General features: G+C 41.1%; 1 protein-coding gene across 1 annotated transcript in view; it reads right to left on the reverse strand.

The window, feature by feature from the left end:
* SLC9A9 (solute carrier family 9, subfamily A (NHE9, cation proton antiporter 9), member 9) overlaps nt 1–14524 on the reverse strand; it is a 1149796-nt gene that overhangs the window by 244073 nt on the left and 891199 nt on the right. The window contains exon 13 of the mRNA XM_006869862.1: nt 4050–4113. Within this exon, the coding sequence (XP_006869924.1) occupies nt 4050–4113 (64 nt within the window). The remainder of the gene's footprint in view (nt 1–4049; nt 4114–14524) is intronic.

Raw genomic sequence — 14524 nt, forward strand, 5'->3', positions numbered from 1 at the left:
TGTATGAAGTGTTGGATGTCAAACTGATCATCTGTTCTTATACCTTCACTCAACTCGCAATAAAAAAAAAAAGAATTAAGACCATAATTTGAATTATGATGCTGAAGAAGTATATTAAAAGTACCATGAATGATCAAAATCACAAATCTGTCTTGGAAGAAGTATAGCCAGAGTGCTCCTTAGATGTGCAAGGATGATGAGACTTTGTTTTGTATACTTTGTAAATCTTGTCAGTAGGGTTCTGCCCTTGAAGAAGGACATTATGCTTGATAAGGTAGAGGGTCAGTGAAAAACAGGAAGACCCCCAAGAAGTCAAACTGACAGAGTGGCAGCAATAATTGTCTCAAATAAAACAATGGTGAGGATTGTGTCGGACTGGGCAGTGTTTCATTCTGTTGTGCATAAGGTCGCTATGAGTCAGAAGGTACTGGAGGTACCTAACAACATTTTCTCCCCCTGCCCCTTTAGCAGCCAGAAATCTGACTGCTGGTGTGGCTCTCACAAGTATACAGGGCCTTGTTTGTTGTGTTGTGTGCTGTTGAGTCAGTTCCAACTCACAGTTATCCTGTTTCCAAGAGTGACTGGTGAGTTTGAACTGCCGAGTTTGTGATTAGGAGTCCAGTGCTTATCCTACAGGGTCACACCATGGCTCATACTGGATTTTACAATGTACATATTTTTACCCCTCTGATTCTAACTTTCTACTTTTATTAATTTTTACTAGTTTAAATATTATTTTAAAAGTGGTTTAGTATTACAGGTAGTTCCTGTATTACCAAAATCCTATTTACTTATAAGCCATAGTTATGAAACAGTCCCCATAAAGCCTCTTATATTGAAACTTTGGGGGTACATACAATGGTTTCTAGAAACAAATGGGCACTACTTTAAGACTCTTATCAAAATGTTGATTTGATGATCACTATATTATGATGTTAAAGACATTTTTGTGTATCTGGAGGGGTGTTATGAATTTTTTTATGCATAGAAATTTACACTAGATACTATATACTAAGACAAGCATTTGAATTACTATCATTAGATGGGAATCATACCTAACTAACCTACAAATTTGACTTAAAGGTAGATTTAGGAACAGAACTTTTACGTAATCAGGGATTGCCTGTATTTTTGATACATGTGGTGGTGATGTAATCGACCTCAAATCGTTCATATAACAAGGTGGATTTAATTTCATTTAAAAGGTCCTCACGTGTTGCAAATGGTTTGTGCTCGACTGCTAGCCAAAAGTTTGGTGGTTTGAACTCTCCACTTTTGGATGAAAGTCCTGGCAGGATTGCTTCCATAGAAATTACAGTCAAGAAAACCCTATGGCATTCTCCTCTGTAACACATGGGGTCGCCATGAGTCAGAATTGACTTTATGGCAACAAGGTTTGTTTTTGTTTAATTAAGCCATATGGTTTTCACAAATATAATTTATCTTGATTTTTATAACAAGCTGGAGAGATAGACATTATTACCATTCACATTTGACAGTTAAGAAAGTAAAACTCGAAGATGTAAAAATCTTGCCCAAGATCAGGTAGCAAGTAAATAGCAATATCAACACTAGAAACTGGGTTCTTTGCCTCCAAATATCCAATAGTTGTCACAGTATGCACAAGGCTGCACTGTCTTATTTCTCTAACAAAAATACATTCTGTTGCCACCAGCATCAGCAAAGTCCCAGTTATTACTGAGTTAACAATGATGATCTATGTTTCAAAGTACCACAAGAATGAGCCAAAACAAAATAAATTTAAATTCCAAGAGGCAGAATAGGCTGGTGGGAAATCTTACCAAAAATTATATATTATTATAAAATGATAGTTGGAGGAAGGTGAAAAATATTCTTTGATGAGTTTTTTTAATTCTGATCATTTAATTTTTCTTCTTAAGAAGGAAATATATGAGGAAGGTAAGATTTAGATAAAAGCTGTCCTTGAACGTAGGAGCTTGGATTAGTTGACCTATGCAGGTGAAATGTTTTCTAAAAATCAGCCAGTATCATACCTCACTAACTATTCATTACAGCCCACCAGTGGAAAAAGATGGGCATTGATCTCCTTCTACAGATCATCAGACTGGTCCTAGTCACAGTGCACTGAAAGCCCTGCTGTGTTTAGTGCTGCCATTAGGTGTGTCTCCCTGGTAATGAGAACTGTGAGAACAGCCCCAGCTTGGTCTTAAAACATATGTGACAAAAAATTCAAAGTACATGTGAGTTAGGATCATCAGAAACTTACATCCCCTGCCCTTTCTGTAAACCATGGAGTCCTTCCTGGATAAAACAAGAGATCAGCATTTTCCCAGCAACACTAACCAGATGTGAATCATAAGGGCATTTTAAAATCGAAAATAAAACCCACACAATAAAAGAAAAATAGATCCCCTTCAAATCTGCATTTGATCATAATGCAATTCATTAAGAAACATCACTGATGTAAGTTCTTGTCCTATCATCCCTTCCCACTTTAAATTGTATCAAAACGTGTAACATCGCCACACATTTTTTTTTTTTTTTTCAAGTACTAAGTTAAAGGAGTCTTGGTGTAGTGCTGTAGGATAATCACTGGACTGCTCACCGCAAGGTTGCAGTTCAAACCCACTAGCCGTTCCTGGGAAAAACCTATACATGGTCTCTGTGAATAAGATCCAATTCCACGGTACTTAACAACAACAACAGTAAATTAAACATGGCTAATACAAAACTGCCAGTGACAGATTTGATCATGATGTCAGGTTGAAATCCAGAGTTTGGAGAATATACTTCGCTTGTTTACTTGAAGGATGGACACAATTTTCCATAAGAATTTTCAGATGTCTGCAGATGATGATTGCTCACTTATGTCTGGAATGGATCACCTCGACAGTTTCACAGTGCTTTGCCCATTTCATTATTTCTGTGCACTATGGAAACAATTGGTGATTGGGTGGTATAATTTTTGTCTTCCATGTGGAAGAGCTGGGTTTGATTCATAGTCAATGTACCTCATGTGCAGCTACTACCCATCTGTCCAATAGAGGCTTGGTGGGGGTGGTTATGTGCCATGGATTTGGTTCCGACTCATAGCAACCCTGTACAGGGTTCCGAGGCTATAAATCTTTATAGCAGCAGAAAGCCTCATCTTTCTCCCACAGAACAGCTGGTAGTTTCAAACTGCTGACCTTAAGGTTAGCAGCCTGATTCGTAACCACTATGCTACCAGAGCTCCTTAGCAGAGGCTTAGGCATTGTTATAAGTGCTGACCAGTTTTCAGCAGAGCTTCCAGACTAAGATGCACTAGCAAAAAAAAAGCTTGGCAATCTACTTCCAAAAGTAAGCCAAAGCAAACCCTATGCATTACATTGGTCCTATCCACAGCCACTCATGAAGATGGTGCTGTGTTTTGGCCATTGTGTGTGGGGTCATCGTAAGGCAAGGGCCAATTCAATGGCAGTTAGCAACAACAACAAACCTAAGGTATGACAAAACTTTCAGTAATGACAGGTCTATTTGTTGTGTGCCTAGCATGCACTGAACCACTCTTACTATTTCTATAAAATAATCAAACTGAGGCTGAAAGAGTTTGAGTAAATTTCACCAAGATCAGCTAACTGACAAGTTCCTGGGCAGGGATTTGAACCCTTGGGCACCTCATTACTTTAAAACCACGTAGTAGTTACAAATCGGTCTGCAACCTCAAGGTCAGCAGTTTGAAACTAACAGCTGTTCCACGGGATGAGGCTTTCTGTTCCCATAAAGATTTACAGCCTTGGAAACCCTGTGCAGGGTCACTATGAGTTGGAACTAACTCCACAGTACTTAACAACAACAACCCCTTTTTAATAGAGTTTCTAGGACGCCTGTTGCTACAAATATATGCTAATTCAAAACATTCTTATGCTAAAGGTTATTAAGCTCTGTGAATTCTTCTGCTTTGCTTTATCAACAGTGGCCACTCTATTTAGAATAAACCCCATGCAGGACAAACATATACATTCCCTGGAATAGAATATCTCACATTTTGTATGGCCTACATCTACCCACTGGCTTTTCTGACTTGCCTGGTGTGAAGAGGGCCCCTCTTTTAGATCTTCTTTTAGATCTTCATCCAGGTCCACTCCAACTCTGTTAAAGAAAACAGGAAAACTTGTAAGTGCCTTACTGCAGAAAAGATGGTAATGCATGTCAGATTACATAACCCAGATGTGATAGGAACCAGAGGAACAAGTTGGCAGAAAACCATCCTGCCTTTCCCTAAATTACAAGAACCTGAAATCGATTTATGGCAAAATGAGGACTTGTACAGCTGGGCCTCAGCACAGCTGGAGAGATTGAACGCTAGCAGCTGTTCCTCACTCTTGTCTTTCTCAATCAGAGCAGGAGCCTGAGAACCTGTGATACTAGAAGGGGCGGAAAAACCTCACAGTCCTGGAAATGGGGATGGGGATGACCTGGTACCCTTGCAGGCCTGCTGACCCAAGCTACCGAGAATGTGGCTCCAATAGCAACCTAGAGAAACCTAGTCCTTTGGCTACATGTGTACCCTGGTCACCAGCAGGAAAGGTGCCAGTCTGTGGAACTTGAGACTTACACATTTTAGTAAAAAGAACATGAAAATACAAATGCCAAATTAAACCTGAAAATGACCCTCTAGAAAAAGAAAATAAGGAAGAACAAACAAGATGGCAGATCGGGTGGACGTGCAGTAAGGAGCTCCTTCTGCAACAACACAGAATATAGGAACAAACAGGCTCAGGGGATGGTCTCAGAACTCTGAACCACATATAAAGGAATATTTAGAAGGTTGGAAGACTTACAGCTGGGGAAATTTGTAGCAGAAGCAAGAAATCCATTGCTTTCTAATTCAAGATGCTCAGCTGCTCCATGAGCCACCATCTTGGGTGAGACCAAGCGGAGGAAGGATCAGAGCAGCCACAGACGCCTGGCAGAACCTCTGAGATAAAGGTGTGGACATTCTTTTCTTTTGATATCTGTTCATTGGTCCCTTGCTGTCTGTGCACCTCCATTCTGGTGACTATAGGGGTGCCTGAGCTAGTGAACACCCCATCCCCACCCTCAGAGGGTTCTACTATGCATGCGCACAGGTCTCCTCGAAATTTAAAGAGACAGTTTCCAATTAAAACCAAACGGCCACAGCCGGCCCTGAACTGTTTCCAACTAGAAAAAAGGTCTGAACTGGGATTGTGGAGTGGGACAGGCAGACAAAAAAGAAAATAGGCCAAAAATTAAATCCTGAATTACATCACAATGACCAACAGTGGCATCTTGACCTTATTCAGAGAAGCAGCAGTGCCAGAGATGGAGGCAGAGATGGGGGCATGGAGAGTGGTATTGGCTGAGGACTCTAGATTCATGGACTAAGAAGAGAGGGACCAAGAGCTGGTGGTCAGGAGGCAGACTTGCAGAATGTGCCCTTTGGAGATGTAAATTATTATATATGCCTGAGTGGTTTTTTGGTTTGTTTTTTTAAAAAGCTGAAGTGGATTGAGAGAAACACTGTTAACTAATGGTACATGGAGGGGATTATAATCATTGTAATAAAACAAGGTGTATGATTTGTTGAATGTAAAACTGATGCCCTGTAAACTTTCACTCAATCCACAATGAAAACTTTAAATTAAAAAAAGAGTCAGCAAGTCAATGCCGAGATTGTCACCTTCATCATCTTAATAAAAAAAACACCTAAAAGTAGAAAAAAAAGAAAATAATAATAAATTACATATTTTTTAAAATGGTAAATACCAAAGATATCTCAAAATCCAGAAGAAGATAATATTCGCATTCTTTAACTGCCTGACACCTGTCTGATAAAACATGCTGTGGTACTTGGTGTAATACACTGGACTGCAAAGTCAGTTTGAACCACAAGGTCAGTGATTCAAACCTACCAGATGCTGCTCGAACTCCTATACAGGGAACCAACTTGATGGCACTTAGCAACAACAACAACAGCAAGGTCAGCAGTTTGAGTCCACCAGTAGGTCCAAGGGAAAGAGAAGAGACTTTCTGCTCCCATAAAGATTTACAGCCCCAGAAACCCTATATAGGGTCGCTATGAGTCAGAACTGAGATCAAGACATACAGACGCAGTAGCAGCTCTCTGATATAGCCTCTTGATATAATGATTTCGTGTTCAAGAGAATAGAAAGGTAAGGTAGTCTTTCCTCTAGAAAGATTGATCTAAATTATTTTGGGATGGCATTACAGCATTCTTTTTTACATACAGCCCCATTTGCTATGGAGGACTGCTTCAGGCATATGCCTTGCAAACACACAAATTCTGATAAATCTCATTTGTTGTGATTTCCATAAAATGTACAGTCTTTATGCTTAAGATTTTTGGGAAAAAGATGTAGCAAATATATATTCTTTATTATATATATATATATAGGGTTCAACCATCACTCTTGTTGTTGTTATTAGGTACTATCGAATTGGTACCAACTCATAGTGACCCTATGCACAACAGAATGAAACACTACCTGGTCCTGGACCAACCTCACAGTTGTTGCCGCGCTTGAGCCCATTGTTGCTGCCATTTTGCCAATCCATCTCACTGGGAGTCTTCCTTTTTTTCTCTGACCAAATATGATATCCTTCTCTAGTGACTGGTCCCTCCTGACAATATGTCCAAAGTATGAGAGACAAAGTTTGGACATCTTGGCCTCCAAGGAGCACTCTGGTTGTACTTCTTTCAACACAGATCTCTTGGTTCTTTTGGCAGCCCATGGCACTTTCAATATTCTCCTCTAACACCGTAATTCAAATACATCAATTTTTCTATGGTCTTCCTTATTCACTGTCCAACTTTCACATGCATATGAGGTTACTGAAAAGACCATGGCTTGGGTCAGGTGCACCTTGGTCCTCAAGCTGACATCTTTGCTCTTCAACACTTTAAAAAGGTCTTGTGCAGCAGATTTGCCTAATGCAATATGTTGTTTGATTTCTTGACTGCTGCTTTCATGAGTGTTGATAGTTGATCCAACCATCACTCGTAACAATTCCCAAATTCTTTTCTCACCTTTAATAGAAGCTCAGTGTCCCCTAAGTACTGAGTCTGCTTCCTACTCCTCTCTGCTCTTACCTGGTGTTATATAGATTGAATATGTCTCCCAGTAAGTGATGCAAATCCTAGTTTCTATGCCTTTAGTTATAATACCATTTGGGAATGGATTTTCTTTATTATGTTAATGAGTCAGGAGTAGTGTAAAGTATGCCTTCAGTCTGGAGTGGTACAGCAGGCTAAGCATTAGGTTGCTAACTGAAAGCTTGGCAGTTCAAACCCACCAGCTGCTCCATGGAAGAATGATGAGGTAATTTGCTTCCATAAAGATTTATAGCTTTGGAAACCCTAGGAAGCAGTTCTCTTCTGCCCTATAGAGTTCCTATGAGTTGGAATCAACTCAGCAGAAGTGGTAGTGTGATGGGTAGTATCTTGAATCAATCTCTATTGATTCAAGCTAAGAAGCAGAGATGGGGGCACTGAGATGCTAAGCTCCATGAAGATCCCCCAGGAGCAGCAGCTAAAAGAGACACAGATCTTCCTCCAGAACTGATACAGAAAGAGAGTCTTTCTGAGAGCCAACACCCTGAATTTGGACTTCTAGCTACTAAACTGAGAAAATAGATTTCTCTTTGTTAAGGCCACTTACTTGGAGTATTTGTGTTATGGTAGCACTAGATAACTAAGACACCTAGCACCCACTAATATATTATGTGTTTACATTTGCCAAACCTTGAAATTTTACATAAGTGAATTTCACAGCATTTATTCATTTGTGATTGATTTATTTCACTCAGTATATCCATGTTTTCAAGGTTCATCCACGTTGCAGCACATATTAGAACTTGATTTCGCTTAGTTTTTGTTGGTTGCTATCAAATTGATTCTGATTGTTGGTGACCCATGTGTGCAGAGTAGAATTTATCCATAGAGGTTTCAGGCTGTGATCTCTCATATGTCTCTGGGTGAGTTTGCACTGCCAATATTTTGGCTAGTAGTTGACTTTTTAACTGTTTATTCCACCTTGTTGTTGTTGTGTACCATCAAGTCAGTTCTCATAGCGATCCTGTATGTGGTTTCCAAAAGTAGCTGGTGGGTTTGAACTGTTGACTTTTCAGTTAGCAGTCCAATGCTTATCCTACAGTAAGATACTCCTTTATTTCTCTTTATGGATAACTAATATTCCATTATATATATATATATAACATTTAGCTAATCGATTCATCTGTTGATGACATTTAGGCTGTTTTCATCTTTTGGCTGTTGTGAATAGTGCTGCAGAGAATATTTGTATACACATATCTGTGTTACCAATTTCAATTCCTTTGAGTACAATGCACAGTTTCTATATCAATGTATCTGCTGCATCACTGAATAACTTCCCCATAGCAAGAACGTCTGTTTTAACTGAGCATCAATGTGAACAGCACTTTCTGCTTTTGAATTTTATATATCCCAAACGAGAATTTCCCACAGATTAACTTCTGACTCAGTGCATTTTACACCTTATTTATCTTCCACTACCCATACTAGGTACCACAGGACATGGTCATCTCCAATTTGACCTCTGGTCCTACGGCACTATTAAGTATGACCTCTGGTCCCTGTGGCACTATTTCTGGGAACCATTCCTACATTGTGATGACCAACAATGTTTTATATAGAATTGAATGCAGATCACACAGATATATCACACTAAGCCCAACCTAAATGAATCTCCAATCAACTTCCCCTTAGTTGGATCCCAAAAATGTCCACAGCCCCTCCAGTGCCATTTGACCAGAGAAATGTGACTGAGCTTAAGCTGCATGGGGAGGAGATGGTGGTTGAAATATCTTCCCTTGGTTAAAATATCTTCCTTTTGCAAATTTTATAAAAACATAAAAAGACAAGGAACTTGAGGCCTTCTCAAGACTGGGGAGGTAGCTCAGGAGCTCAGCAAGCTTAACTCAGGCTCTACTACAGCCTTTCATGGAATGCCACAATTTCTAGACTTTTATGAGTCAGTCCTTCAACTTCTGTCCCTTATCAACACTTTAGTCCCCTTCTAGGCGGGGGAAGTGAAGGTAGGGTGAGAAGATACCAGTTAGGCAAATATGTTCCATATAAAACAAGAGCAGTAACATTGAAGAATCAACTTGTGTATAATACCTCTGATTCTTCAAAAATTAGTGTCCTCTGAGCATGAAAAGAAGCCCAGGTGGTGCTGTAGGGTAAGCACTGGACTGATAACTACAAAGGTATCAGTTCAAACCCACTATTCTCTCCACAGGAAAAAGATGAGGCTTTCTGTTCCCATAAAGATTTACAGCCTCGGAAACCCTATACATAGCTACTATGAGTCAGGGTCAACTTGATGGGAGTGAGTTTGGTTACTGGTTTGTGGCATGCATAGTCCGAAGTCTCTAACTAAGGGGGAACAATGAATACACTCACTCCTCACTTATCCACATGGTTAGACTCCAAATAAAAGGTCATTTTGGTGTGGCACTGTAGGGTCAGCACTGGACTGTGAAACACAAGGTCAGTGGTTCAAACCCACCAGCTGCTCCTCAGAAATCCTGTACAGGGGTCACTATGAGTTGGAATTGATTTGATGGCACTTAACAATAAAGCAAAAATTGGCATTATGAAAAAAATAGAAAATGACCATATCACATCACAAAATAGAGAGGATGTCTACATCATTACATAGCTATCAAATATCATCCTTACATAACTGTCAAACCACCGAGGATCATGGGGCAACCACATTGACACATAGCCTTAACCATCACAGCCAGTGTTACTTTCCCCACACCTTGACATCTGTTACTGCTAGTTGCCCATTATTAATACACAAAACAGTCTAATTTTTTTACTATTGTAAATGTGAAATGTTGGATAACAAGATAGTTGATGAGGAGTGTTGTTGTTATTGTTAAGTGTTGTCAATTTGGTTCCATGTCAAAGTGAGCCTATATAGTGTTTCCAAGGAGCAGCTTGTGGGTTTGAACCTCCAACCTCATTGTCAGCAGTCAAATGCTTATTCCACAATGCCACACCAGGATTCCAAGTGATCAGTTGTTGTTGTTGTTAAGAGCCTGAAAGTTGATTCCAACTTACAGTGGTTAGTTCTGACCCTGTTCTGGGTTTCTAAGGAGTGATTGGTGAGCTTGAACTACCAACCTTGTGTATCAAACTGACTTTGCAGTCCAGTGTATTAGCCCACAGTGCCACACGAGGACTCCAACTGAGGAGCTGTTGTTGTTGTTATGTGCCATGGAGTTGGTTCCGACTCATAGCGACTATGTACAGGGTTTCTGAGGCTGTAAATCTTTATGGGAGCAGAAAGGGGAAAGGACAGAGGAGGTAAGGGGTGAGGAAGGAGAATGAAGAGAAGACTAGATGAGGAAGGGGAAAGAAAGAAAGAATCGGCAGGGGAGGAAGGATTCAGGGTGAGCTAAGGCCCAGCCTTCCAGAAAGTGCTAGTTCAGGCAGTGATCCTGAGGAGTGGGTAGTCTGAGTCCAAACCCTCTGTACAATGGGGTACAGAATGGGCGGACATGTCCTTCTTCTTATCATGGACTCCCCCTCTGTTGTTGTTGTTAAGTACTGTGGAGTCGGTTCTGACTCATAGTGACCCTGTACAGGGTTTCTGAGGCTGTAAATCTTTATGGGAGCAGAAAGCCTCATCTTTCTCCCATAGAATGGCTGGTAGTTTCAAACTGCTGACCTGAGGTTAGCAGCCCCTCTGGTAGCTCTGAATTCTCTGGCTGATGTTGGTACTCCCTTCTCCCACCCTTCCACTATGAGGCTTTATACTAGGTAAGCCAAGACCTATCCACCCCAACCCCAATGGACTACTGGGCATGGTGTTGTGCCATGGAGTTGGTTATGACTCATAGCAATCCCAAACAGGGTTTCTGAGGCTGTAAATCTTTACAGGAGCAGAAAGCTTCATCTTTCTCCCATAAAATGGCTGGTAGTTTTGAACTGCTGACCTTGAGGTTAGCAACCCGACTCGTTACCGCTACGCTACCAGAACTCAGATGAACTTGGTGTCCTGAACTCACACTGTTACATTTGTTTAGGGTCCACTCATAGTTCTCTGTCTAGAATATTGGCATGAACTGAAATAAAAGTTTACAAGAAAGTCAACATGCAAAGTTTGAGGAAGTACTGGGAGCTTCCATTAAAACTTAAACTTTCTTCCCTTGCAGCAATCAGTTATTCCAGCAGCCAGATGGAGCTGAGCAACAAGGGTAGGAGATTAAGATCTGCAGCTTTCTTGGGGGCTGGGTGACAAGCACTTTGGCGTCCTGAGTGATGATGCTGTTCTGCTGGGAGAAAGGACCTGCCTACTTGCTCGTCAGAGTTCACAGAAGGTCCTGAGGTCAGGAGCTCTCTGGAGCTACAGCAGAATGAACATCTAAAATGACTTGTGGAAAAAAGGAACATTCTGTTAGTTACTTCCTCTTGGGGAAGAGTCAGACATGGTCTCTGCCCTAGCAGAGCATACACTTTGGAAGATGTAATGAGAAAACTACTTTTTTATTATTATAATTGAAGTGCTATGAAGGAAATGCACTTAAGAACAATGTCTTCTTTCACTGGTGATTTTAACTTCCTTTGATAAAAATCTTGCTAAAATATATTGGCTGGCTCCTTGCCTCCTTAAGCAGAGCATGATGAGGATAGGTTAATGTTTACTGGAGGTCTCAGTATCACCACTGGCCCCATAAAATCTAACACTCACTGCGGTATAATAATTTCCTAGTAGTGTTTGAGTCTTTTTATGCCCATGTTAAATGGTCCCTGGCTATATTTTCTTTTTCTTTTTTTAATCCTTGTACCTGCCAGTTAGATGCCTTAATTTCCTGGCTCTGCAGTACGTTACAATATTGTCCCCCATAACCCCTCATCCTTTTAAATTTAGCACACGACTAAATTTACACAGTTGCTGTGGAGTCAGTTCTAACTTAGAGTGAACCCATGTGTTTCCAGATATTTTCTCAGGAGCTTCTGGTTGGGTTCAAACCTTTAACCTTCCAGTTAGTTGCCCAGTACTTAACCATTTGTGCTGTCTAGGGACCAGAATAAGACTGTTGGTGTTGTTGGGAAAAGCTGTCAAGTTGGTTCTGACTCATAGAGACATTGTATAGGGTTTCCGAGGAGCTGCCGATAGAACGAAACACCAAACTTGCAGTTAGCAAGGCAGTGCTTATCCCACAGTGCCACATCAGGTCACCTGATAACCAAACTTAAGACATTTTTTTCCTTTTCAAGTATGAATGTGTATGAACGTGTGCATGTTTAAATACACACAGGCAAATATTACTAAAGGGCTTATGATAAAGCACAGTTGTTCTTTGTTCCACCCATGTACGGCCCAGATCAGCTCTACACTGTTTCTGAGAGCAACTCTCTGCCTTTCCTGGATTGTGATATATAAGTTTATATTGGCATGCTTGGCACATTCACAAAGTATCCCCAGGGTTATGCAAACACGCCAGCTGCATCAGTATCTCTCATTCTCCTGCTCAAGAAAGCAAGGCAGTGTGAAAGTGACATAATTTTAGGGCTAGCCTTGATTTATGCATAAAAGATCATTTATACACTTTAGTTCTTGGGAGATTATTAGAAAGCATACATGAGTCACCCCAGCTTGTGGCTCGACATTACATACAGCAGCCTCCCAGTTGGGAATCACAGGTGTATAGCATGATAGCCAAGTCTCTTGAGCACCTTTTCCTCAGCATTGTAGTTGTGGTTATGGTTAGGTTCCAGCAAGTCTGCATCGATTCATAGTGACCTAATGCACAACAGAACGAAACACTGCCCAATCCTGGGCCAACCTCACAATCATTGCTATGTTTGAGCCCAATGATGCTGCCACTGTGCCAACCCATCTCATTGGGGGTCTTCCTCTTTTTCTACAAGCATCCACTTTACCAAACATGATATCTTTCCCAGTGACTGGTCCCTCCTGACAATATGGCTGAAGTATGAAAGATGAAGTCTGGTCATCCTGGCTTCCAAGGAGCACTCTGGCTGTACTCCTTCCAACACAGATCCCTCAGCACTAAGCTACCCTTTCTGCTTATCTAATATGAGTACAAGAGGCCATGTCTGGTAGGTGGACTTGCTCTTATTCTGAGCCCCACTGACCAGTGCATTCCCTGAACTCTACCCTACCTTGATCAACCAGTGATTCTCCTATGGACTCTCCCTCCCACCACATTCCAGGCTGCTAGCTCCTCCAGGCATCTACCATACCCCTCCTTTTCTGAGCTTTCAACTGCTGCCTCTCCCCTCCTGACCGTAAGGTTAGCCTATTCATCATGCTACTTTTATGTGGGCTCAGATCCTCCAGGCTGGCAGTTTAAACCCATCAATGGCTTCAAGTGAGGAAGATGAGGCTGTCTGCTCCCATAAAGATTTGTAGTCTTGGAAATCATACATGGGTCACTATGAGTTGGAATTAACTCAAGGGCAGTGGGATAGGGTCTGGGTAGGTTAGATGTAGCTGTATTCCTCTGTTATGCATTGAATCATGTCCCAGAAAGATACATTGAAATCCTAATTGCTGGTACTTGTGAACTTGACCTTGTTTGGAAATAGGATCTTTAGAGATATTATCAGTTAATATGACACTAAAAGCATAAAACCAAAAGGCAAAATAGAGAAATGGAATGTCATCAAAATTTAGTGCTTCTGTACACTAAGGAAATTTACTGATAAAATAAAGAGGCAACCTAGGGACATAGAAATTTTGGGGAAAAGGTGTGGCACTGTAGGATAAGCACTGGACTGCTAATCAAAAGGTAAATGGTTCAAATCCAGCAGCCGTTCCTTGGAAACCCTATATAGGGTCACTATGAGTCGGGACTGACTCAACAGCATTTAACCACAACAACAAAGGTGGCAACAACCTGTGGTGCAATGACTTACGTGATATGGCCCTTCTAGCTATGTTGTTGTTGTTAAGTGGTATTGAGTAGGCCCCAACTTTATATGGGGTTTCTAAGAAGCAGCAGGTGAGTTTGAACCCTAGCCTTGTCTACTGCACCGCACCACAGCTCTTTGTGAATTGTTGATTTTGTGGTTAGCAGTCCAGTTCTTATTCTACAGAGCCACACCAGGACTCCATAAATAGCTGGGGTTTTTGTTGTTGTTGTTGTTAAGTGCCATCGAGTCAGTTCCAACCCATAGTGACTCTGCATAGGGTTTCCAAGGAGCATCTGGTGAGTTTGAACTGCTGACCTTGCAGTTCAAACCAATTTTGCAGTCCAACACATTAACTCACAGTGCCACACCAGGACTGGGTTGTTATTGTTGTTAGGTGCCATTGAGTCGGTACCAACTCATAGCAACTTTATGCACAGCAGAATGAAACACTGCCTGATCCTGGGCCAATCTCACTACCACAGCCATGCTTCAGTCCATCCATGCTGCCACTTGGCCAATCCATTTCATTGGTAGTCTTCCTCTTTTTCTCTGACCCCCCACCTTACCAAACATGATATC

Source organism: Chrysochloris asiatica, unplaced genomic scaffold (genome assembly GCF_000296735.1).
Source record: "Chrysochloris asiatica unplaced genomic scaffold, ChrAsi1.0 scaffold00136, whole genome shotgun sequence".
NCBI lineage: Eukaryota > Metazoa > Chordata > Mammalia > Afrosoricida > Chrysochloridae > Chrysochloris > Chrysochloris asiatica.